A 27,720-nucleotide genomic window follows, 5' to 3' on the forward strand; every position below is an offset into this window, starting at 1 on the left:
GGTTTCCTTACGATGTTTTCCTTCACCTTTAAAGCAAGCGATAATTCACAAAGAATACACATATAACTTTTAGAAAAGTCAGAGAAGTATGCCCTTTGGGTTTTAAACCTGCGGACATTCATCTCGGCAGTCCATGCATCATCTAACATGACAGTCAGCATTGGTGCAAAACTTGATAAACTGACTTTTGATTAGTAATTGCATTGTGTTTTAAAGCAAGGGTTTTAAATGAATAAGACTATGATGTAGGTATAGTTTAGTAGCATTCGTGGTATATTGGTATTGGGAAAGTCCGAGTCTCCGGAATATTTCGGACACAGCGCAGGAAGTCGTTCCTCATAAAATATAATTTAAAGCACATATGCGCACGATCATAGCTTTTCATAAAATACCATTTTTTTGTAGACAGTTTATTTTTCTCTCTTTATTGTGTTGACGCTTACTTTTTTATTTCTGTTTGTTCATCCAAAGTCACGTCTGTAAGAAATCGCTCATGGCGGCTCGTGATCCATGTGATTAGTACAGTGTACCTCTCATAGGCTTAGTTAAGTTTGAGATAGTGTTTTAATAACAGTCAAATAATTAATAAAATATTTGCTCTTACATTTTGATTATTCTTACATTAACATTGAATTTTGCTCTTACTTGACCTCAAGATCAAGTGGATATATGTTTGATACAATATATTAAAGAAAAATTTGATCCAGTTTTGTTACTTTCAAATGAACATAAAGTATAAATAATAGAATTATATAGAGAAGTTTGAAAAGGCAATTGTTAGCTAACGGCTAAATAAAACGAATGAATGGAATAAAAATATCTTTATCCAAAAACTTTGTTTTAATTTGCGCAACACTTCTACCATTTGGAACGTGTTATTACTGCGAGGAAGCATCGGAAGAAACTCCAATCAAACCGACAGCTGTCGAATATTTCCAGAAATCATTTAGGATTAGGATACACTTGCCGTAGAGTATTCCGTAGACGCGGAATAGCGCAACATAAACGTTAATTATAAATGTGGGTTAGTTCTATTTAGGTGCGTGCATGAATGGCGGTCGCGCGTCAGAGCGGAGCAGGAGTGCGATACCGCCGCGTCTCGCGCTGTCACGGGCCACGGGACCACGCCACCACATGAGATCCATGGAAGTACTTATGGCTTTCTCATTAGCGTGGCGAGTCATGTGGTCTGTCTGAGCGTGAGGATTCGCGCGAGTTTTAGTGATTAGTGAATTAAACTAGTGTCTTGTTATGGCGCGGGTGTGTGTGTACAGGTGATAGTGTAGTCAGTGGCCATGTCTAGGAGGGAGGTCCGCGCCGAGCGTGGCGAGTACCCACTGCCGCCGCCCAGCAAGTGTGCTAAGGTAACTAGTTGTTTGAACATCAATGAATACCATTAATAGACTAAGGTTAAATTCTTTTTTAATTTATACATCAAAGTGATACTCGAGTACATGGCGGCTCTGTTTGCGTAAAGGCCTTACCAAAAAAAATCTAATCCGTATTTTCGTGGCATGGAAAGGAGCATATATGTATGTACATACAGGACTTGATCTGCCTGTGTAGTAAATGTCCGAACATATACATCGGAATTCATGTTTACTTCTAACAAACATCGTGATATCCTCATAAAGTAACTGCTAGTATTGCTAGCATGAAATGTAAGGCTATATGTTTGTTTAGTTCCTGTACTACACGTGGAAGCTGTGCTCGGTGGTGTTCTCGCACTTCGTGATGATCAGCCTGGTGGTAGCGTACTGCATCCTCGGCGCTGTTACCTTCGAGCGGCTAGAAGCCAGCCACGAAAGAGAGGTAGGGTGAGGTATTCATACTTAAATCGAAGGCAATCAAGTGAATTAATGACTGGATTTTGCATTTCATAAACATATCGCACCATGGAGTAAGAAAACGAATCAATTTCAAAATATATTGAAAAAATAATCAATTTTATTACTTACAAAATCTTAAGTACAAATTAAAGAGAAAGAAAATGTTAAATATATAAAATAATTAAGTATATAAACAGTGGTAATACTACCTAAAAGTGTAAAACTAACGGTAATATTGATCTTAATTAAAGAGTTGTTAGATTTGATTATGGCGGATGGAGTCTCGCGTACGAGGGATTTATAGCTGATAGATGTTTTACATGTTTAATAATATAAAAATGAAAAAAAATATTTCAGCTATTTATTAAAAAATATTACGTGACTTTAGATTCCATATTTTTTTATAAAACCCCCAAATTCTAATATTGTTCCATTCAAAATCAGTTTAAAACGAAAAATAATAATTAAAGAATGTAAGGAATCCTTTGAATTACGTTCGATAATAAATGATCTAAAAACAACGAATATATACGACATTAAAATAACTGCGCTTTTATCATTATATCATATCATTTGTCAAGCATGAGTTAGAAGTCATTAAAAATTAACGCATAAATTACAAGCTCTATTTCGGCGCGCTTCACTCAACCGTTTGTAAAACTCTGCGTGTGCGCCGGACTGATGTTTAGTTTTGACATTATGGCCGAAAGTCTAACTGTCAGTATTATTTATCGATTTATGGGCCTTTACAGCAAAATTGTCGACCGTATTATTTTACATTTTTAAATGTAGTTCTTCGATAATCGAATTTAATTTATCATTATTAAGCTAAGATGGACTAAACTACGTAGTCCTGAATAATATTATAAATAGCTTTTGCCCGCGGCTCCGCCCGCGTTATAAAGTTTTTCAGGCTAAAGTTTTCCGTTATAAAAGTAGTAGTTTCCCGGGAGCCTATGTTCTTCTCAGGGTCTCAAACTGTCTCCATACCAAATTTCATCTTAATATGTTGGGTAGTTTTTGAGTTTAACACGTTCAGGCAGACAGATGCAGCGGGGGACTTTGTTTTATAATATATTTTTTAGAACTTTTTAAGAGGAACAATCCCGTCATACATCATTGTTGCATAACTTTAACCGTTTACGCAGCGCAGGCAACGGAAGCTCTCAAAAGTAATAATTTTTCCCCGTTTTTGCAACATGTTTTATTACTGCTCCTATTGGCCATAGCGTGATGATATATAGCCTATAGTACTCCACTAATAAAGGGCTATCCAACGCAAAAAGATTTTTTTAGTTTGGACCGGTAATTCCTGAGATTAGCCATTACTGCTCCGCTCCTATGGGTATAGCGTGATGATATATAGCCTATAGCACTCCACGAACAAAGGGTTATTCAACGCAAAAATAATTTTTCAGTTTGGACCGGTAGTTCCTGAGATTAGCCATTACTGCTCCGCTCCTATTGGGTATAGCGTGATGATACATAGCATATAGCAATCCACGAATAAAGGGCTATCCAACGCAAAAAGATTTTTTTAGTTTGGCCGGTAGTTCCTGAGATTAGCCATTACTGCTCCGCTTCTATTGGGTATAGCGTGATGATATATAGCCTATAGTACTCCACTAATAAAGGGCTATCCAACGCAAAAAGAATTTTTCAGTTTGGACCGGTAATTCCTGAGATTAGCCATTACTGCTCCGCTCCTATTGAGTATAGCGTGGTGATATATAGCCTATAGCACTCCACGTACAAAGGGCTATCCAACGCAAAAAGAATTTTTCAGTTTGGACCGGTAGTTCCTGAGATTAGCGCGTTCAAACAAACAAACAAACAAACAAACAAACTCTTCAGCTTTATATAATAGTATAGATTATATCTATGAAAATCAAATTTAATTTATCGGTGTTAAGACGGCACGCAGACGGGACCATTTTTTATTACAAATAACATAAAAAACACAACAGTTAGCGGCAAATACTTGCTAGCATTTTGGTTTCATGTTACCAGAAAGTTTTGTCAACAGTCGTGTCGAATGCATTTTGATTCTTAGAGACCCCTGTATCCGAAAAAAAAATTTGCTGCATCTATTTACTTTGAGTATAGATAAATACACCCATGGATTGTCCGGGCTGTCTAAAATTGCTTAACGAACATAGACTTTATTTCATGTCCATTAAAATCGCTCTTAAAGGGCTGCTAGTAGCCTTTCAATCATAATAATATCAGCCCTGTATTATATTATACTTGCCCACTGCTGAGCACGGGCCTCCTCTACTACTGAGAAAGATTAGGCCTTAGTCCACCACGCTGGCCTAGTGCGGATTGGTAGACTTCACACACCTTCAAAATTTCTTTCAATTATTCACGGCGATTGTAATCATCAAAATCAGAGTATTTTGCATATTGTGGTAGTAAGAAACAACCTCGAGACGTGATTTTTTTGTTATTCTGATTCAGGAATAAAATTGACGTTTGCGTAACACCTAAGCGTTTGCATAGACAAAATCTCATTTATGAGATCACCTATAAAATAAAATAATTCAATTTATTATGTTATCAAACGGAATTACAACTAAACACCACCCACGTGGCTCACGCATGCGTAGTGCTGCCCCGACGAGAGACTATCATGACGCCAACTTTTCACTCACTCTGTCAATCACTCGGACAAATGAGATGTTTACTTGTTTTTTTAACATTTCAACTGGAAACAGCGAAACAAATGCGGGTAACGACTTTATTCTCACGTTAGCGGTTATTGGCAAGGTTATACCTGTAATAGTTGTGAAATTGTAATGTTATTGAGTTCAAAATATTTCAATGAAAGGTTAATAAAACACGTAAAGTTGTTTTATGATACATGATAATTACCGCTCGTGAACATCTTAAATGGCTTATGGCTGCATATTTTTTATTAACAAGGCCCGAGTTTTAGAAATTTTGAGTACTTCAGTAGTTATTCAGCCAAATTCTAAAGATCTCTCGCCAACATTAATATTATGATATTAAGAGGTTAACATCAACAAAAATCACGAGCATGAACCAAGCACTACAAAACAATGAGTAGTGAATTTTATGGCTAAACTACATACCTATATTATCTCAAAATTGTTTAGTAATCAATATCTCTGCCAATGGTATAATAAAAATACTCTTTATTGTAACCATTGTTAAAAAAAAACATACATTAAAATAAAACTATTTTACGGATTTTATATTATTATTTACTACCAACGTTTCGAAGACTTTAAAGCCTTCGTGACCACGAGACGGACTGAGGTATTGGTCGTCCGAAAAGTGAAAATTACACTTTCTAATATATGCGTAAATATAAAAAATGCTTATCAAAGTTAAAAACACTTACTCAGATTAGTGTAAAATGAAGATTTTTTATAATCCTAATGCTGTTCTGATATAGGTAGTCTATGTAAATATTCATAAGTATGGATAAGTTCAACAAATAATAAACCCCTCGTAGAATTTCGAAAATCATGACGCTTTAACGAATCAGGATTTTTCTCAGAAGTTAGATTTACGAATGACTCGAAAGCATCATTACCGCTATAAATCGTTAAAATAAAAAAGACTAGGCAATTTTTTTTAATGAAAGCACAAAATATTCAGACGAAACGATCCATCAGCGTGTTTGATCAACAGCACTTGTCATTTGTTGACTTGTGTTGTCTCATTAGTGTTTGTCATTTCGTTATTATTTCTTAAAAGATCTGGCATTCAACAAACTCAAAAAACACAAATTCAAGAATTTTTTATTAAATATTTTTTACGTTTTTATGTCGTAAAATTGCGTATATCAGACAGAGCTTTCTGTAAGGGATGATAAACCTACTTCAAAAGATATTCTGTTTTCTTATCATTATAATTAGAAAATTCCCTCCCTGGAAAATAAAACCAATATTTTGATACTACATATGTCATTGGTAGAATTAATTATATCTTCGCTTTATAATAGTTGGCGTGTCTTACTTATGGCCCTAACGAAATATGATTTATTTTTTATTTTGATCAAACAGGATCGATTGATTTACTGATCTTTTCTTCTTCAAAAGATTCGTCGTTGATATTCTTTATTATGGAACACAACCTTCAAATAAATCACGAATATACATTTAATTTATTCTTGGTAAAAATAATACGACAGTAAATATATAGTCTCTATGAAAGGTACTAGAGCTATGTTGTAATCACTTCAAACTGAGCATCTTCACCAACACTCCTGTGTTCTTCTAGGTGAAGATGAACATATCTCAGATCCGCAGCAACACGACGCACAGTATCTGGAGCATGACGCGCAGCGTGCCGCTCCTCAACCACACCAACTGGACCACCGCCACCGTCGACATGCTCAAGGTAATGTAGGATATTTGATTCTGCTCGAATAGCCACAATTGTACACAAGGTATAAAACCCGATATAGTGGTCTATGAATTGTGCAGCGTTTCAGAATCAGACCTGTATATCTAGATTCAATCAGGGCGGCATAATTGTGGCAACTGGCGACAGGTAATCATCTCTCGTCAGTGGTCACCCTATCTCGATCCTACTCCATTACTAATTAGGTGCAGATTGACAGCGAGGGAATGCTATTTAAATCCTGGTTTTTTGAGAAAATTATAGGAATGTATAATGATTTCTTATGTTTACGCGAATGTTAAACATTGAAATTAAACTAATTTTCCGGATTCTATCGCGGTTTTTTGGATTTTATTTTTCTCCCGACGTTTCGAAGACTTTGCAGCCTTCATGGTCACCTTCATGGACGGAAAATTAGTTTAATTTCAATATAGGAATGTAATTTGAAGTGGCGAATATGCGGTTTATTTTGAACCCAAAAATCAATTTTCCTAGCATTGTCTGCATACCTTCGTCATCAAATTTTTCATCTAAGAATTATTGCAAGATATGTTTCATATAAAAATATTCAGGCGTCATAATTTTGGAATGTGGTATTGGAGTAATAAATCCGCTATCGAGATTCAATCCTCACGTTCAGTAAACACTGAGGGAAGGAAGAGTTCCGATGCAAATATTTCATAAATCAATTCTATTATAAGCTACTACTTCGATTTTATTAAAATTTTTGTTACTTCTTATAAAATATAAATAGATAAGCTGATCAGAAATCCGGTCATATTTGATATTATTATGGCAACAATCAACTTAATATGTTAAGAACGAATATAATGTTATAACATATAGAAATCAGTAAATACTAAACTAAAACTTATCATGATGCGAGTTATGGGGTGTAACCTGTTATATTCTTTTGCCACTAGAGATTTGCCTGTTAATCGGTAGAGTGCAGGTGAATCTAACTTAAGTCTCAAAAGTTTTTGCGCACTTCAAAATCTTCGCTCTGTATATCAGTAAGAATACCACACTTCATAATCTTTACAAATCAGCAGCATTAAGCAGTAAATATTGTGCAGGACTTCGAGAACGCGATCCTGATGGAGATGAAGGTGCGCGGCTGGGACGGCAACGAGAGCACCGACCACATCCAGTGGACCTTCACCGGCGCGCTCTTCTACTCCATCATCGTCATCACCACCATCGGTCAGTCCCACTCTGCTACTTTACTGATACTTAATATTAAACCTATTTACAATACTACTTTTGCGCATGATTATGTTGCAATGTTTTTTTTTCAGGCTTGTACAGATTTACTGATTATAAAGAATCAGCTAATTAATGAGAATAAATATTTATAAAGTACTACTTCTTCTCAGTAAACTGTTTAACTTATGTTCATTTATTCATTAAGTATGTAGGTATGTAACATACAACAGAATCTTCGGCAATTTTACTATATGTAAGAAACCTAAATTTTGTAAGAATCTATCCTACACTACGTTCTTGCAGTAAATAAATAAACTACAACGCCGTAGATGTGACTTATGGAATGTAGGTACATATGTTCTTTAAAAGCATAACCAAGCCGTACGATTATAATACAAGAACCTAGAAAATAATGTAAATGTTCATGTAATGATGGATATAAAGGAATATATTTCGCTGCTTATAATAACTTCACATCGCTTCCCCCTAGAAAGAATTAGGCGATTTTATTTTATCCATATTGTTTTCTTTACAATTTATTATGAGGTGCTAACAATATGAATAATGTTGTTTGTTTAATTTAACCATGATAAAACAAATTACCAGATGGCAGCTACCTAAGATGTGGTATTAATGTAATCATATATTATTATTTCTCGTAGCTGCCTGAAATCTTATAAACAAGTTCAATATAAAAGCGGAGCTCGATCATATTTGTCAGTGTTGTATCTGTTTGCTGTACTACAAACGAAATAACAATTATATGGAACAGTTGTACACATAGTCTTGGCCTTACATGAAGGACCACACCGTAAATTCTCAGTGGAAGAGGTTTCTGACCAATAGATAATTTCTGTATAATACCTTAAACCTATACAATAGTTGTCGATCACGAAAATACATATTCGTCTTAGAAATTTAATTCTTCACCGATATTTGTGTTTGTAGTAACGTTTAAAAATTTACCGCAATATTTAAAGTTATTTTAGGAAGAAACCCCACATCAGGTTATTGACTTGGCGTCAGCGGATTACTATTTCCAATCTTTTCAAATGTAGACATTTATTCTTTACTAATATGAGCATTAGTAGATATGAATCGAATATCGATTCATCACTAATTGTGCATACATTAGTGACAGTAATTATAATGTGGAGACAGATGTCATCAGTGGATTAATGCTCTGTGCGCGGGCCGTCAGGGCAGCGGCGCGGCGCGTCGCGGACGGGTCGCGGGCAGGTCGCGGGCGCCGGCCGCGTCTGCCCCGCTGGACCGGCGCCAGACTGGACCATCCGTCAAATTTTTTATTCCTATTCCACCTTGCGCCTGGCACCGGTTTTATTTTTACAATAAATTCGACAGATTCCCGACGGGAAGTCATATTTAGCTTCCTCGAAAACACATTCGACGTGAGATTTATAGGCACGAGTACAATGCTTTTGTCGAAATTGTAAAATGTGGATGGATGGCATTGGTCTAGTTATATAAAATACCTAGAGTGAAACTGGACAAATTTACTTTATGAAGTATATATTTGTTTGGAAACGAAATTTCAGTTAACAGGCTTGTTTATTTTTGTTCGTCTCATCTGAGCACAAAATAAATAAAAAGTAATTTTATATTAAACCTTATATTTAACGCAGGTACACATCGTCACATTCTTACTGTCTATAGTATTGTTTAGCAACTTCGCTGTTGAGGACTTTTCTTTCTTCTTGCGCGAGCATTCTGCAAATAATCCGTAGTGTAGCGGTAACTGGTAACAGTTGGTGGTAACTAATTGTTAACACAATAGCAACAATTAAAGCGTCACAGTCTAGGTCAGTTAGCCCTATGGTTCAATTAATATTTTGTCAATAAACATTTGTCAGGCGTCTTCCGCATCCTGCAATAAATGATACGAGAAATAGGGCTGTTACCATGACGCCGGAGTTTGTATATGACTCTTGGCGTAGGTACTTCTTAACTCTCGCATCGTACTCTACTGCTCACATATTAAAGGAGGTGACTAGCGTTTTCGTATTAACTATACTACAATTACAGCGAAGCCGCGTCGTCAATATACGCCTTGTTCTCACCTATGTTAATCTTAATATTAGAAATCACAACATAACACTTAATAATCGAAGAAACGCGGACCTATTCGGCCAGTGGGACCTCCTGGGCCGACGAGGATTCCTCGCCCGGGGCCAATGACACCTGTAGGGCCACCGGGACCGACAAGCACTCCAGGCTGTGCGCGTCGGTCATAACCTGGCCCGATAATGCCAGTCGGACCTCCTGGCCCCACCAGCACACCCTGTCTGCCTGTTCGCACTGGCCCAATGATACCAGTCGGCCCTCCGGGACCCACAAGCACTGGTCGTCTGCTAAATCCTCCAGCAGGGCCGATAATACCTGTGGGACCGCCGGGACCAACTAAAACTCCTCTTTGTGCCGACTCATCTGGAGTTAAATTGTCTTTTCCGTCTGATCCGTGAAGTCCGCCTTGGTTGTTTATTGGTCCAATATGTCCTGTAGGGCCGTTCGGTCCGACTAGAACTGCTGGATTCTGCTGCGCCGGTCCGATGACTCCAGTGGGTCCATCTGGGCCAACTAACACTCCAGGGTTGCCGACATTGTTGGCGGGTCCTTGCGGTCCGACCGGCACACTTTGTGGCCTGTCTAAGGCACCGCCGTTGTGTGGATACCCAGCTTCAGGTGGAGGAGGGAATGGTCTGGCAAAGTTCTCTCGTCCAGGGAGAAGCGAAGGTCTCTCGTCATCGATTTCATTGAAGTATTCTGTTAAAATATTATCGTCTATAATGTATATGCTTAGAATTATAACGTCTAAACGTAAAATAGAATACTGCACCTGAATGTGGAATGTTTCCTTGAGTTGGTCTCTTGTAGCAGCACAAATATTTCTGTGCACCACACGCGCGCTGCAAAACAAAGGTTTTATTTTTATCTTTTTTTATAACCAATAATCAAACACAGAAGTAGTCCTAAGCCTACACTACTGAATTATTGAGCCGCAAGTGTTAGTATTATAATAATAACACGGTGTGTCTGTCTGAACAGATCTGTCGAGGGGATTAGTCAGAAATGGTTTCTGATTCATCTCGCGGTTTAATTGCATACTTAGTCCCACACATTTTTCTCAATTTGATTACATTTAACATTAGACGAATAGAGTGTTTAAGCGAACTGAAAGTTTTACTATGTTTGATATTGTAAATTATATTATACGTAATAACAAAACTCTATAAAAATAAACTTATATGTGAAAATAACATTTGAAGTAGTTGTAAATTGAAGCCGTAACTAGCATTTTCAATATCAGCGTGGGGAACCGTGAGTGCATCGTCCATGGTAGTAGAAATATATCGTTCTCTTGTTTCCTCCCGCGCATTCTAATGGTAGTAATGTCACTTGCAAGTCAATCATTTTTGCATATATTTTTTCCTTTTATAATGCTTAAAGAATTTTAAAGGTTGACTTGGATTAAAAATTATAAAATATAATCATAATTTTATCATAATATTATCATCTTATATTACCTCGGAGTCGGCGTGCGGGTGACAGTCAGGAGTGGAGACGCACTTGCAGTACTGGAGGGAGTCCAGAGTGCCGTCGGACTCATAGTTCTTTGGCCTGGAATAATTGGAAATAAATAATTATTTGATGATACACAGAAATGTGAAATCTGGTTTAATGTAGTTGATATGGATATGGTTTAATAAAATCTTCGAGGCGTTGTTTTGAAATACTGGAAATATTATTGTAGTGCCAGATTTATGCATTCAACTGTTTTATGTTGATAGACCGGGGTCGGGAGGTGCATTCGAAATGCTACAAAAAACTGCAATTCTGTTCGTTATAATCTGATGCGTGCTACACTGTTTTATTCAGACTTAGAGAAAGTCGAAAGTAAGTTATATTTTAGACATGTGTTAATTAAACATAATCATTATTTTACATCATAATACAATAGTTTTATGAATAGTACCGAAGCGAAACAAAAGGTCGCACTTTATGCTTGCAAGTAGTTTATATACCGGTGAGTAATATAAATTGCAGTGGATTTTATTCAAATAAACACCCAGGCAGGTGGAGCTGCGCGCCAAAGCTAGCTGCAATAATTTTGTCTGCACCTGCAACTCAGAACTGTAGATTAGCGAACAAATTAACGATGAAAAGATCATTACATAGTTTATCGGTATGTAGCGATGTGTTTTGGAAACCGTTGTTCAGCGAGTATTTAACAAATAGTACAACTCGTAGTGCGCGCCGGATTTATTGCCGATAACATTTAGCGCCAAAATAGAACTGTACAAACTGTAACCGCACTCGGGCAGTACTCACTAGTCACAACACTCCGCTTTATGTAACGTATAGCTAATATATGTATGTTTATTTTGTGCCACGAATACGAATACGAATGTGGTTGACATAACACTATTATTCAGTGGTCTGGGTCTTTCGTATGCGAAAGTTCACCAGGACAGGTATAACAACTGTGAATTTTTATAAGAAACCGAATCAATGCAAGCACTGTTGTGTTGCGGTTCAAAGGAATTAACTATTAATTACCAGGCATGTACAGATTTTTTAATGCAAGTCTGAGTACCTCTTATTGTTGTTATTTGCAAGCAGACGAGCTTTATTATAGTAGGGATTTGTAGATTCATTACAACGCTTACATACCTATTATACACTGGGAATATAGCCTGCCCATTGACTCTATACGGCGCTCGTGGGTGCTTCTCTACGGTGACAGGGTAGCGGCCCTGCCCGGGGGGTCTGTTGTAGAAGCCCTCCGTGTCCGTAGGCTCGTGGAACGGGACCTCGTCTGCTTGCACTGACTGCACGCGCGACTCGCTCTGTCTTCTAGAAAAAAACAATAATATATTATAAAAGATATTTATAAAATGATTGAGAATATACGCGGTGTATCAGCTACATTTTATCGATCATCTCAATGCCTTCACGAATTGTAGCAGCGAAGATGTTACCTCCAATCTATTTTATTTAGGTAGGGCCCTTGTTTGTCGTGCGCTTTCATGCTGTAGACCGTGCTGACTTAATATTACTGATGCTCTACCGATCAACTACTGCATTTAACTGCTCACTTTCCATAATTCGTATTTTTCAGAATCCTCAACTTTTGATAGTCTACATCGTACTTTTGATTAATCATTGAATAGTTTGTTAGTTGGTTGCTCGGCCGATCAGTGGGTTAGGTAACATGTAGCAATCAACATTACTGGATTGGTTAGCGCCGAAATACTTTTACCGGCGTTCAGTTCTCTTACGAAATAGTGAACACTCTACTGCGCCGCGTCGCTTGCTTCATGAAGAATGTTTTTCGACATACGAACTTGAGCTGTCAATGTCACTATAAATATGTAACTGCTTACTAATTTCGAGCCTTATCAGCAATCAATTATAAATGAGTACACTGATTAAGAACGTCTACAGGAAAGTGGCTTATTACTCGGGGATTTGTCCCCATGGAATTTTGGTCTTTGACAACTATGTCTTATCTTACATCTTGGTTCACACTTGTTTGCCCAGACGCTATCAACCTGTTGCTGAGAACTATACTACTATGAAACTAACAATTGATGATGTTTGGTGTTAGTCTTATATTAGTATGGATATGGTTGTCTGCAACAAGCAGACAGCGTCTGTGCGGTGCATTAAGAAATCTCTACGTTTAGTACATACGTATCACGAACAAAGGTACATTGCTCATTCATCTGAATCGAGTTTGTTTTAAATTTCCAAGGGCATTGTTCTATTTCAACGATAATCACTCATTACAGTTTTTGTTTGGATTTATTCTGAGTCATCGAGCAGTCGGTAAACGTAGAACTAATTATAGGTTAGTCTAATTCTAATGAATCATTGTGTAGACACTTAATAGTAAGTAATCACGCGATTTGTAATCATTTTTCACTGGGTTTTCTTGATTATTTAATTTTGTATAAATTTAAAACGTGGGACACAACTATTAAACGTAAAGTTGTAAGTTTGTGTATTTGTTCATAATGGGTCATCTCAGGAACCGATGTATTATTTCTAACAAATCTATTACCTACAAGTACCATGTAGGTAACGCCCAAATGCCCTTCAGCATAATTTCAGTATATTTCATTCAAGTTTTCCGTCATTACTCCACCGGTTTTTCCAAGAAAGTAATTGGCGGCAAGGAGCGCAATCGTAGTCCAATTGCGGGTGACGCAAGTTATTACTGTGTCGGCTGCAACACGCCCGCTGCTTGCATTGTGACGGGACAATACGTTTCCAGCTAGAGTGAAGACTTGCACCACTGTGGAGTCATATCATCTCGAGCCAGATACACACAATTATACCTAAAAATGTTGCGAACGCTGCTGATAACTTCAAGAACCTTGTTATGACCTGCGGTGTGGGATCAGAAACCAGAACCGAAAAGTCTATCACAAACCAATTGTGCTACAAAACCCGCGATATTTGTCCACCTGAATTGAATACAAGAACTCCTGTGTGACAGCTTTTACTTGCCGGTGAAAGAGATTTAAAAAGTATCGACATTGAATTGAAAGGTCCAAAATTGCGCAACAATGGTACGTAAGGGCCACGTGCACTCAGAGACCTTGTGTTCGTATGTTGACGCATGCGCCGGCTCGCCTTGTAAGTTTTGCGAAATCATATTTTTGGACATAATTATGACTCGCACGACATTGACATCTTCAAGGTGAAATTATAATGCTTTTGGTATTCACTTCTTTATTAAGCTTATTTAAAACTAAATAACACGAGACGTAAACCGCTTGACTGATGACTGTAGGCGATAATAAATATATAGCAATGTATAATCAGGGCTGGGCAAAATACATGCTTTATTTCATTAATATATAACACAAAATTTGATCTCGCATGTATTTAAAATATGAAATATTTTTAAGTCGTGTACTCATATTTGAAATATAAAATACAAATTACAAAATACAGTCAGATGTTAGGTAACATAAAGAAAGTGGAACTAATCCAGCACAGCCTATTGATCAGAAAAAGAAGATTTTCCTTTCGTGGCAGACCCATGCTCTAGGCAGTTGTATATTCAGTGTAGACAAGTTTTATTGGGCACTACAACTGTTTCGGAATATGACTTTTCGTGTCAACTGTATCGTTGCATTTCCTATGGACACTGATACAGCATACAGACATCCATTCATGATTTCTTTGCTTCTGTGGCTGCCAAATCATACATTAAATCATAAAAAAGTCGCAATGTAAAGTACCAGTCATCTCTGTAGTAAAACTTAAAAGTATGAGTATAGTCATGAAGTTTTGAATTTATAGTCATTCAAAATCCTTGGCGTTTAAAAATATAAATCGTAAAATATAACTTCTGACCTTCACTTTCCATGCAAATAAGTTTCCTTAAATTCCAAAAGCATTGATGTCCGTAAATGGGAATAGATCCCACGACCTCTGGCGCGCCGGCGCGGAGGTTGTCTCTTCACTCGGAAGGTTGTTAGCGATTGTTATGTTTGATATCATAGGAATTATCCCATTATATAATTACTCACTGTTTGTTTGTTCGAGTGTATGTTATAATGCGGTGATTTAATCTATGTATTATCGTCTCTTTGGTTTAGTCCTAGCGTACGCAGTATGAATCGCGAGATCTTACGTTTAATTCATTATAGTTTCACGTTGTGAAACTTACGTAAGTTCGTCGAAAAGAATTTATAAGTTTTTTTTTGTGGATTTGATAACTTATGTCCTAAATTCTGACCAGAATATCTTGTAAAGAACTTAATACAATAACACAACTCACTTTTCAGCTTTAAATTGTTCTCCGTCGATAAACTTGACCTTGTTGTCGATGCGCACGGAGGAGGCGGCACTCTCCCCCGGGAACTGCCAACGCTCCCCGCTGCATCCCACCACCACCGCCGCTAGGCACCACCACGTACCTGCGGAACCACCAACATATGTATTAATATAAACAACATCGTAGATCAACTTTGGTAATTTGTTAATAATATTGCTCAGTTGAAAAATCCTTCCCGACTCTATAATAATTGATCCTGGTCGTTGTTAATAGTTATTCTTGTATTTTGCCACGGCAAAGTCAATGCACATGTTAAAAACACAGAACAGTTCAAAACTCAACGAACAACAGTCTCTGCATCTTAAAAGAGTCGCCAGGATTGTGCTTTCTTGCTCTACTGGCTGTACTACATTGACTGACTACTATACTCACTCCAGCGGGTTTTTCATTTATTCAATCGGGGACAAAATATAGCTGGTAGCCAACGGCATTATTTTAAAGACTGCAGGTTTTCCCAGCTATTTAATTATCTCCAAGGCAAGATGTGCAGTAAGCCGCGAGTGCAAGTGACTGATAAATGCTGTAATTGATGACATCAATCCATTGTGTTCCTGCCCCGAGGGTCTGACTCATGCATTATTTCATACAATTACATCTGTCAGCTGTGCGTGACGATCGTGAATTAATTAACATCTTGCATTGCCTCGGAGGGCAAACAAAGTAACTGCTCACCTGATGTTAAGTGACCATCGTCGCCCAGGGACGTTAGCAATACCAGAGACAGTTAAGTCATATAACAACCATCTACTACCACTTATTTAAGACGAGGTGGAAGAGCATGCAGAGTGGGACAACCACTGAAGATAGTTGTAAGTAAGTTAATGCTAGGGTCGCAAAAAAATTAAACATATCCTCTGAACTGTATGTAGAAACTGTACGAATCGCCTAGCGCACACTACTATATAAAAAGAAATGTACCTATGTAGTTCAATTAGGAGAAAAACCGATAGAATATTGCCTATAAAACATTCTCAATGTATATCTTTGAGATTTATATCTGATTTTAATATTTTTTTTGATAAAAGACAAGGCACCGAATATAGATAGAAACGCATTTTTCTCGGAGTTATTGTATTCATGCATTCTTGAGACGATAACTATTCAAAATGGTATTAGAACTGGTAGAATAGTTAATTAATGTTATGCTTAGAGTATATAATAATAAGAATAATGTATATGTGAAGTTATGATAACAATGCCTATAGGAAGGAGTGAGTTTACAAACACGAGCGACGGTAGGAACCGAATGCATTGTGTAATGTTACTGTACTTTATGTGCAATATGTTTTTAACTAGGCGTTGATATTGCAGGCGAGTCGGTACTCCCTCAAGGATGATTTAAAGGACATTGTTAACTTTGTAATTGCAGTGCTTTATGAATCCTTACAATTTTGCGATTTAATTTGTAATACAAAGATCTGGATGGAGTTGCTTCTGTTAATGGGTAATAGCGCTGCTAGCAATTAAAACCCTGATTAAAACTTATACTTTGCACTAAATTCTTGCGAAATATATGCGAAAGTAGAACGAATAATGATTTAATTACGTTTTGCAACTATCGTTTGCCCTTTAAGTATCTTTGCAACATTGATAACATAGTACAGCATGTCGGAAAACCGTTGTGCCTTACGAAACTAACCACGGAGGCTACCACAAGAGGCGAAGGAACTAATAAATTTTAACCAACTTCCTACCACAACGACAGCATGAGAATTTTCCAATATCATGTACATTGCGTGCCGGCTAGAGCTGCGTATGGCAGAGTGTCATATATAAGCGTTAATGTTTACGATGTCGATACGCTGATTAAATGTGTGTGAAAAGTATAGTGGTGTAAGCCGTGGGCGGGCGGCCGGGGTTGCGCAAATGTTGTTGTTTAGAACCAAGGACTGAAGAGGTAATAAAACCTAACGTGGAAATATAATTATGATTTATATGGACATAAAAAAAATCTAGCAATATATATTCAGTGAACGGAAACATAGTGAGGAAACCTGAGTTATTATTCTTTTGAAGTTTTTCGAATTTGGAACGTCTACTAAACTGTCTCTGTTATTTTGGTAAAAATAAAAAAAAGAATGAAAGAAAGTAAAAAAAATAAGATTTGTGACCGCTAGTAGCACTGTTTGGAGCGATAAATATTATAATTAGCATGAAAAATCAAATTTAGAATTAGTTATAATCGGTTTTAGGCTAAAATCATCGGCATGAAAATTTGAGCTCAAATCCCAAAGCGTGTAATAAAATTTTAAAATAATCTTAGCGACTCAAGACTGCTCTAGTTTTGTTTATACATTGCTTTTAAGGCGACTTCTAAAAAAGGAGGAGGTTCCTGGGTACTATCGCGGATTTATGCATAACATATATGAGTTTATGAAGAGTCATGTGTTTTTTTTTAATTTACAACGATTTACTGACTGTCACATAATGTACAACTTAAACCGGTGGTGGATTAAAGATTTTGCACTCAAATTCATTATACCTACAATGTAGGGAGCACAAAAGGATTTTTTGTGAATTCTTCCCCGAGGGATAATTGAGATGGGACTTTACGGACACACGCGTGGATTACGACTAATTATCAAATAATAATTATTAATTTAATTCCTTATTTACTATAGGTATTTAAATTTTGATGATTTTTTTTTTTTTTTATGGCAATTGTTATACATTATGCCAATGTCAAGTTGGGAATTTTGATGTTTAAGATAAAAAATAACATTAAACAAAAGAGTTTTTAAGAGTTTGACGTAACACAAGCTAGCCGCATAGGCCACGCAAAAAAAAAGAAATAGAAAATAGACTGGTATAGTTTTTGTTTCAGTGATTTGTTTTGGTTAAAGATCATTTTTTACGTGACAGTGATTCTATGGTATTTTGTATTGTGTAACAATATTTGAATGAAGAAGAAGACGATGAAGCTAAGGTGATGATAGTCATAATAATTTTACTTAGATATTTAATTTTAAATTACTCAAGCCATTGCTTTTAAAATAATTAATTGATCAGAGAAAAGATGTGTAAGAGCGTTCCACTGTCATGAATTTAAATTCTGAATTACATGAAACATAAATGACATATAAATGAAAATTTAATTTTGGTAACTCAAGTCCCCAAAGTGTTTAAGAACAATTAGGAGAGTGTGAGCTGCTTCACGCGTACCTTTTGAAATATAATTTTAAAAACGAATTCAATGATGCTACAAAAATATTGAACAGAGACGCGTGAAGTAAATGGCACGTGTTTGAAATTGTTGACACTTTATATTTTGAATTAAACGTCTACGCAAGCGTGTAGTAGATGCGTAAAATGTTGTTGTTGCCGCCCACCACATCTGCGGTGCAATATCCACTTTACACAGCCCTTAATGAACAATATTATATGCACTAAAATTAAACTATGTATAAGCTGCTAGAAATTAAATGGTTCGAAATTCAAAAAATGCAATAAATGACAACTGACCTATGAACATCGTTTCTGGAACACTTTTCCGACCACTGATCGATCACTGTTGTTACTGATTGTAGTTCGGCGGCCGGTCGGCGCCCTCTCTGTTATCTAAGTGAGGCTTGCAGCGCCCGAGTGGCTGTAGTCGCGGTTCTGCGGCGCTAAAGTGTTTCATATAGGTAAACGAACTGTTCTGATACGTTGCATCATTGCATACCAGTTCCAATGCTACAAGTTATTAGAATGTACCTGGCAGAACGGTTTGAAAACCTAGCAAATATTTTTATGAGTATAAGAACCCCTTTTTATTTTTCATGGGCTGGGTGGGCAGAGGTGCAACCAGAGCACCAACTTTTCTGTAAGATTCTTGGTCCCTATTCACTTGTTCAGTCCCATGATGGGGCTATCCTATTTCCATATCACATACATACATATTCTAAACTCCGTGGTGATAGAAGCAGAGAAAACCAATATAACTGCCCGCCCCGGGATTCGAACCCAGGACTTGCAAGCAGTGTCGTTCTGCTCACCCATTACAACTACACAACCGTGGAAATCATTATGCTTTAATAGTTCTTGAAGAATTTACTGCTTCACAATATTTATCCGTGATATTTACCGAAAAATACTAGAACCGAGAATAAATTAACAGTTCGTTTACAAACAACATTTTAGCGTCCATCGTTACCAAACTTCTCAGTGAGTGTAAGTTGAAGGTCGCCGGTGGCTGGTGGTGGGTGGTCACCTGCATTCGGGAAAGCACTGAGGTCGCACCGACTCATTTCCCACGCGATTGCGCTGAGGTATCTGCATTATCTTATCGAAGGTTGGATTTCGCAGATTATTCGGCTAATTTTGAGCCCGCACAGGGACGCACTGAGGGAAGATTAATTATTGATTGATATTGATATAATTGTACCAACCCAGTTGCTTAGCCAGGCATCAAACTTAGAATCATGTATTGAGTGTCTTTTGCGAACTTAGTTTCGTTTATTTATTTCTGGGAAATGTGTTTGCACGAAAAGAGCGAAACATCCTTGAAAATATATTTTGAAATTAAATTTGTTTATTTACGTAATCAATTTTATTAATTGTAATGATTTGTTTAATATATCTTTGAAATCGAATACCTTTGAGCTATAACCCCCAAAATAAGTTACTGATTACGTCACGGCGGGTTTCCCCGACACAATTGGGCAGATCGGAAGAATACGGCCTTCTACGTATCCGTTACACGTAAACATATTTACGAACTAGATTACACGAATATCCGCCTGATACAATACTGATTGTTTTGTAATTGCTCATTATGATCAAGGAGAAATATTTGCGTTCTATAAATTGGGTTATAGAAGTCTATTTTGCTTGATTTTAAATAAATATTATAAATAAAATCGTGTAGGTATGTGTGTGCACAATGAACTATACCGGAATTTAATTTAATATGTATGTATCTACTTTTAAAGAATATTATCTGTTTACCTAACAGTGGCGACTGGTGAAATTTTCCGAAAGTGAACCCGGCACAACATATAGGTAGTAGAACTAATATACATGAATGCGGTCCGCAAATAGTTCTAATGATAATTAGATTCTACATAATGGGAAGCAGGTGGGAATAGAAATATATACACCCTTCGCCACTGTTCCTAATGTAACTTATAAGTAAAAGAAGATTGCCTGATAAGTTCTCTATTGAGGTACAGTTATTATACTTTATAATTTTTGTACTAGGTATATGTAGATATATTATATAGGTAAAAGGTGTTTTGCTGACGTTACGAGTATGAGTGGAAATTAGTAGGCATTGAACCAAGTGGACGCATTGAGCGACATTGTCGTAATTCCTGATATACTACTTAAATAATGATTTAAAAAAATAAAAAAAAACATGCATCGGCCGGGAATCGAACCCGGGCCGCCCGCGTGGCAGGCGAGCATTCTACCACTGAACCACCGATGCTTATGCAGTACCTACTAAAATAAACAAAGATTATCTTATCTTTGAGCGTTCTCGTGACGTCAGCGCGAACGGTCGCGACCCTGACCGACATTTTACCAACAAGCTCGATTTGGGGATAGGAATGCCGTTCATGTACGAGAGATATGTTTATTAAAAAGTAAATAATGGTAATTTAATATATTTTATCGGTTTTGATTTTATTTACTGATTTATCCACGAACCAAAAGGTAGAGTGGGAACAACATTCAGTTAAATAGAAAACTTTCTATACCTGCATATAACATACATTCCTAAGTTTTTGCAATTTTAATATAAAATTATGTTCCTTGTTTCTAGGTTACGGTCACATAGCGCCGAAGACGCAGACGGGCAAGGTGGTGACCATCTTTTACGCCATTCTTGGCATCCCACTCATGTTGCTGTGTCTCTCCAACATCGGCGATGTCATGGCATCTTCATTCAGGTCATAATAAACTTAATGCTTAGCTTAAATTTAAAGGAATTCATGATAACAGACAATTTTGAAGAGATTCTCCGCGTAATAAAATGTTTTTGTAAAATATTTTATATTCAATATTGCTATGATTTTTGTGGCGGCGCAACTACATTCATAAATCGTAAACACAAAAAATCCACTGTTTTCTTTAATTTATTTAATAATGAGTCAATGAACTACCTAATCTAAATATAGTGTATTATTTGTAGGTTTCTGTACTGGCGCGTGTGTTGCTACGTGTGCACCAGACCTCCGAAGAAACGGCACAGACACCATCACGTTTCCACGAGGTGATACTTTAAAGATACAATAACTGCTTTTATTCATAGTTGATAAAGATTTAAATTAATAACACACACACACACACACACAAAACATGATTCATATCAGCGCCTACAGAAGTTGGTGAGCAATTGTACATTTTAGCAGAATAATGCTAAAAATGTTTTGTTCACAATAAAACATGATTATTACTATATATTATTTCGCAGCCAATTAATATTATTTGTGTCCAGGCGATCGGTGCGCGGTGGTAGTGGACGAGGCTCCACGCGCAGAAGAAGGCCGCCCATAGAACGGGCGCATTCTGATACCGACTGTAGGTAAATAACTTTTGAAAAGTAATTGTAGCTTTGTTTGACTGACAAGCCGGATAGCAGATAAAATGTATTAGAATTAACCTAAACGATAATAGCATATAATATTTTGACGTTGTTAGAAACTGTTTTTGCTGATATATTATGAAGTCAGGTTCATCGATGTATCAAATCGAGGGATAAGCACAGTGCTCGACTTCACTATTATCTTCTGAAAACGATTATGTAAACGTTGGTTTAAGTTATTATAAGTCGTTCATCATGCTTATAGATATCGCGACAGCGGCTACAGTAGCGGTCGCATCCGTCGCCCGCGGCCGCCTCCACTGCATGCGCCGCCGCACACGCCACTACACGCGCCACACACAACGCACGGCGCGCGCACGCGCTCGCAGCCGCCCACCCTCTCCAGGGGATACCGTTAGTAACCACTTTAAAAAGTTATTGATAGTTACGAAAATAATTATATCGTTTGCAATGTCTAATTCTGTGTGTAATTCAAATAAAAAATATAGAATTTTTACTTATACATATGCATAGGAGTTTAGGAGTTTAAAATCTATGAATTATTAATGTATCTTAGCAATGAACACATCATAATATTAATAAACTAGCTTCCGCTCGCAGCTTCGCCCGCGTGGATTTCGGACTTCAAAAATGGAGGGGGTGCTCAATTTGTCGGGATGTTTTTTTAATGTATGGTGGTATGCAGGTGGTCCGATTGTCCGGTCAGGGTCTGATGATGGGATCCTGGTGAAATCTAAGGAATCTTATAGCATGATTCAGTATTCACGCGTGATGGCTTATTATTAGCGTATTTCATGTATAACTTTGGTGTTTCTATATCGATTTCTATGATTCTTTTTTATGAAATATTTAATAATGTTAAATTTTTTAATTAGGGATGACTGAGAGTGTTATAAACGTAAGAGTAGACAAATATAATAAGAATGATTCGAACTGCTAAGCTATCGGGAGTTACACGTGTTATTGTGAGTCAACCATAAAAGATAGACATATGCTGTCGTGGGATATATTTTACATAATTTTAAGGAGAACATTTCCGTCATACATGATTTCTGCGTAGCTTTAACCATTAAGGTTGCACACGCGACGGAAGATTAAAAAATGGAGTAACTTCTCCCGTTTTCCCAACATTTCCCTTTACTGCTCTGCTCCTATTAATTGTAGCGTGATGAAAAGTATACTATATCCAGCACAGGAGTATGACAAATAATTGTCCCAAGTTTCGTTAAAATCCGTCGAGTAGTTTTTGTTTCTTTAACGGTTATACAGACAGACAGACAGACAGACAGACAGACAGACAGACAAAAATTTTACTAATTGCATTTTTGGCATCAGTATCGATCCCTAATCACCCCCTGATAGTTATTTTGGAAATATATTTCATGTACAGAATTGACCTCTCTACAGATTTATTATAAGTATAGATATAGATAGATAGATTGCATTTTTGGCATCAGTATCGATCCCTAATCACCCCCTGATAGTTATTTTGGAAATATATTTCTTGTACAGAATTGACCTCTCTACAGATTTATTATAAGTATAGATAGAATTGATTAAAATTAATATAGATTAAGTACGTACTTTCCTTTACTTAAACAAATAAAAAGAAAAAAAGAAATTGTTTGTTGTACTTGACAAATTGTTAATGTTGTAAAATGTTTGATCCCGTGTGTTTGTTGGTTGTAGCGGCGCGCGGTGTGGAGCCGGAGGAGCGCTCCCCGGCGCGGTACGAGCGCTTCGAGCGGTTTGAGCGACTCGGCAGGGACAGGGACTTGTACGACGAGGAAGATGGTAATTACTAACATTGGTACTGATACACCGGATCAAAATAAAAATACAAAAATAATTGATGAAACTTTTGTTTGAATGTGAGATATTGGTAATACCCCAGTTAAGCTAATCTGTTCGTGCTGTGGAAGAGACTGGCTTTAGGGCAGTTTTACTTTGATTCTTGATATTATGTAAATCATGTCGATCATAGTACCCAAATGGTTTCATTTATAACATTTCCAGAGGACTTTCCGAAAATATCTCTACCCCTCCAAGACCTGGAGGCAGCACTTAAAGACTTGGAGGATCACCAGCATAAGGCTTCGAAGCCAGAGCTCCGCAGCAAGTCACTTCCCCGCCCCTCCAAACCTAAACCAGATTACGGACCTCGGAGAGACTTTGAGGATCGATACGATGATGACCACAAAGACATGTTCGAAATGCACGACCTGCACGAGGTCGATTATGAGAATTACAAAGAGAGGCAGGCGTTGGAAAGGGAAAGGAGGAGAGAGCGGGAAGAATACGGGGGCAGGGACAGAGGATACGATCCTGAGGATGAGGATTACGAGTTCGATAGTCCTAGAAGAAGACCGAGACATGACTGGAGGTAAGATACATCAAGGAAATTTATTATGTATAGACGAATGTTAAACATTGAAATAAAACTAAGGAATTTTTAAAGTGACGAACCGGATTGTGACTAACAACCATGAAGGCTGCAAAGTCTTCGAAATGTCGGGAGTAAATAAACATAAAAACTGCGAAAAAGTCCTTAAGTTTTATTTCAACGTCAAGGAGAATCATTATGTGCTGGATGGAGGAATGTGTAATTTTGTATAGTTTACCAGCAATGACTAAAAAATCTGGTGTACAGAAATCATGCCTTTTTCAAGATGACCCCTAGTAGTACGGCTAGTTAGAATAAAAGTCTGACCTTGAGACTTTTATCAAGTTGACGATAGTCATTATCCAGTTGTGTACCATATATAATATCTATAGCCAGGACAGGAAAATATAACCTGCTTTAGTGGCGCAACTTTGCTTTTTCGTTTTAAAGTTAATGTTGTTAATAACAGCCATTAGTTCCATATTTTTGCGCATCGTGGTGACGATTTTACTCACCTGGTCAGGCTTCATTATTGTTCCAATAATTAGCTTGCCATCTTATCCAGGTATGATCGCGGCCGCTCGGAGTACTACGAGAGGGAGCGGGAGGAGCCATGGGACCGGCGGCGGCAGAGGCGAGCCAGGAGCGCGGTGTACGACTACGAGCACCGGTGGGAGGACGGACGGGACGAGAAGAGAGAGGACACGCGCCCCAGGCGGCTGAGGCGGCTGCACACTGTCGAGGACACCAGGCCGCCTTATAGATATGTTGGTTCATTGATTGTTTTTTATGCAACAGTTGCGTTATTACAGCATGAGAGGCTCCCCCTAAGCCTTAGCTACTCCACTTATACCTTCTCCCTACAAAGCTGTACGTGATATTGCATTGTGCATATTCATTAGATGTTAGAAGTTATTAATTACACTTAATATTCTTTAAAATTCGCAATAATAATACAATAATAATAATTGCTGTTATATTGCTGATTGATTTGCTTTTCATCGACATAAAAGTGCAGATGTCCATTGTTTTTAATGACGATATTTCAGTCCCCATCTCCGGATCGGGACGACTGGAGCGACGAGGTGGTGCCTCGACGTAGCAGGCCTCCCGCCCAAGGTAATCCATACTTATAAATTAAATGCGAAAGTATCTCTGTGTTACAATCTTAAGACTGCACCATTAAACCGATTTAAATCAAAATATGGTTTAAGACATTGGGAAGGACATTTTTATCCTAGAAAAGTGAGTATCGGAACTTTTATCCCGGAAAAAATTTTCACGCGGACGGGGCCACAAACGAAAGCTAGTATTATATAATTAAATACACAGATTTCATCGGAAGCATGGTTAGACGATGTTTAAACGTTTGGTTTCTAGTCTCTATTTTTGCATAACTATCGGAAGATCAAAGAATTATATTCGGATTTTTTAGATCTTTAATTAAAGTTCAGCTCATCCACAATTCTTGTCGCATTACTTATATTTAAATGTATGAAAGTGATCACTTATTATGAGAAGTCGTAGTAACGCGTCAAGTTCGTAAGATGAGAGTGTGTTACAGCGTGGGGCTCCCGACAGTCGGAGCTGTACCCGGCGCCGTCAGAAGTACTCGTCAAAGAGGAGGTCTGTATAACTTTAATTCTTTTTTTATTCTGATAGCAAAGTGTACCGGTAATTAATAAGTATAGTGAAGTTAAAATTTATTGTCAAACAAGTCTTGTTAAAATCAATATTATGGCAGTGGTTATTTTAAATTCAATGTCGTGATTCCTCATGTATAACATAAAATTACAATTATATTTTACTACTGTAATCTTTAGGGGAGACCTATATTCAGCAGTGGACTTCGTGTGCCTGATGATGATGATGGTGATGATAATGATGATGATGATAATTATGATAATGACTATAATGGCTGTAACCAACGCTTAATTTACCTACATTGTAAACTGTGCAGATAAAGCCGGTGCCGATCTGGCTGTGCGTGCTGCTGGTGGCGTCGTACATCGTGGCGGGCACGTTCCTCTTCAAGCAGTGGGAGGGCTGGGCGTACCTCGACGCGGCCTACTTCTGCTTCATCACGCTCACCACCATCGGCTTCGGGGACTTCGTGCCCGCGCAGGTAACCAGCATAGCAGCAAAGACCCGAATGTCTATGGGAACGTAGGCTCTATGCACTAGGCGACTGTCATTGAATTTTCGTCCCTAAACCTAACATTGATACCCTGAATCTGATCAGTCTTGAATCTCATCTTTTTGGATTTAAGCAAATCGTATTTAATTTAATCTACGTATCCTACTTCATCGAGTTTTGACAATTTTGTAGGTGGTCGTGCCCGACATCAACCCATCTGAAGAATTTAAGTCTAAGCTAACTATGTTAGGGAACACCACAAAACAAGTTTCTTTACTTGGGATTTAAATTGAAGGTCATTCGGTCCATAGCCCGTATTTACCGAGAAAGCAATCTTTTACATTGTGTATAGTGCTTGCTATCTGTTGTAGGGTCAGCGCGTAGACGACGCCGCCGCCGCGGTGCACTCGATCGCGCTGTGCTCGCTGTACCTGCTGTTCGGCATCGCGTTGCTGGCCATGTCCTTCAACCTGGTGCAAGAGGAGGTGCGCGCCAACGTCGCCGCGCTCGCCACCAAGCTTGGCATAATCAAACCAAGAGACCAGCCCGAGGACTCCGACACTGATTACTGAGGCTGTAGAATTAGCCTCACATACATACATAAACAAACAACGCAGGTCTAACCCGCGCAGACTCTCTCATAAGACACATAAGAAAACCGTGCTGGGAATAAGAAAACAACGCGCAGATTCTCACATAAGAGACATAAGAAAATCATGCTGGGAATAAAATAAGAAAACACGCATCACGCCTTTATCTCCGAAGAGATAAACAGAGTTGCAACCTTCTTTTCATCACTGCTCGGCATCATTTAGCCGAAAAAACAAGCCTTGAAACTTCGATTGAAAAGAAAATCTTCGTAGTAAGAGTTTCTTTCAGTCCAACAATTAAATGCATTTTGTAAATAATATGTGAATACGGAGTGATAGTGAATATATCTGTAAGTAAAAATTGTGTATGGTTTTGTAATTGTCGTAATAAAAAAAATTATAACCCTAAGTCTGTTTATTATTACAAAAAATGAACAAATGCGAATTGGATTCGCGCAGCGAGAGTTGCTTATAAAACTGTTGGCAACTTATCTAAGTATAATTTAGATCCAACAATTTTATAAAGCACATATTTACGACACGACATAAGTATTTGCTTCTCGCCAAATTTCATGTTAATAGATCAACGGGAAATACCTTTATGATATAAAAGCGGTGTGTCACTTTCCTGTGCATAAGCTGTCGCTTATAACTTATCTCCTGTCAATATGAAAATAATATTGAGTAGGTGTAAGTACTTATTTTACAGATTTTTACAATTGGAAAATTGTGCTATAATTACTGGTCATTATTACGTAACATTGGATGTAGTGCATAGTTCTTTGTCATTTTGATAAAGAGT

The 27,720-nt window shown here is 37.6% G+C and overlaps 2 protein-coding genes and 1 non-coding gene across 3 annotated transcripts; 1 reads left to right on the forward strand and 2 right to left on the reverse strand.

The window, feature by feature from the left end:
• Positions 1-1,055: 1,055 nt before the first annotated feature.
• LOC115440380 lies at positions 1,056-27,610 on the forward strand. The gene is made up of 15 exons (XM_030164655.2): positions 1,056-1,364; positions 1,684-1,812; positions 6,081-6,200; positions 7,280-7,406; positions 21,026-21,152; positions 21,395-21,475; positions 21,701-21,787; positions 22,053-22,201; positions 23,498-23,602; positions 23,825-24,191; positions 24,757-24,958; positions 25,241-25,310; positions 25,756-25,817; positions 26,152-26,316; positions 26,700-27,610. Exons 1-15 carry the CDS (start codon positions 1,296-1,298, stop codon positions 26,898-26,900), a joined length of 2,061 nt encoding a protein of 686 aa, XP_030020515.2. The 5' UTR covers positions 1,056-1,295; the 3' UTR covers positions 26,901-27,610.
• Positions 9,024-18,893, reverse strand: LOC115440386 (collagen alpha-2(I) chain). Its single transcript, XM_030164667.2, has 6 exons — positions 18,742-18,893; positions 15,223-15,361; positions 12,099-12,281; positions 10,952-11,045; positions 10,264-10,333; positions 9,024-10,190 (listed from the first exon to the last, which is right to left on the reverse strand). The coding sequence occupies exons 1-6, from the start codon at positions 18,749-18,751 to the stop codon at positions 9,526-9,528; spliced, it is 1,161 nt and encodes a 386-aa protein (XP_030020527.2). The 5' UTR covers positions 18,752-18,893; the 3' UTR covers positions 9,024-9,525.
• On the reverse strand, positions 20,619-20,689 carry Trnag-gcc. The gene has a single exon. It is a non-coding gene; the product is annotated as a tRNA-Gly (tRNA).
• Positions 27,611-27,720: the final 110 nt, after the last annotated feature.

The sequence above is a fragment of the Manduca sexta genome, chromosome 19 (assembly GCF_014839805.1).
Source record: "Manduca sexta isolate Smith_Timp_Sample1 chromosome 19, JHU_Msex_v1.0, whole genome shotgun sequence".
In the NCBI taxonomy this organism is placed as follows: domain Eukaryota; kingdom Metazoa; phylum Arthropoda; class Insecta; order Lepidoptera; family Sphingidae; genus Manduca; species Manduca sexta.

Coding starts and splice junctions, on each gene's coding strand:
- LOC115440380 (XM_030164655.2), top strand. CDS start 1,296: ATGTCTAGGAGGGAGGTCCGCGCCGAGCGTGGCGAGTACCCACTGCCG. Junction 24,959..25,240: donor CCAGGCCGCCTTATAGATAT/GTTGGTTCATTG, acceptor ACGATATTTCAG/TCCCCATCTCCGGATCGGGA. Junction 25,818..26,151: donor AAGTACTCGTCAAAGAGGAG/GTCTGTATAACT, acceptor TAAACTGTGCAG/ATAAAGCCGGTGCCGATCTG.
- LOC115440386 (XM_030164667.2), bottom strand. Junction 11,046..12,098: donor ATATTCCCAGTGTATAATAG/GTATGTAAGCGT, acceptor CAATTATTCCAG/GCCAAAGAACTATGAGTCCG. Junction 10,334..10,951: donor ACCCGCACGCCGACTCCGAG/GTAATATAAGAT, acceptor TTTGTTTTGCAG/CGCGCGTGTGGTGCACAGAA.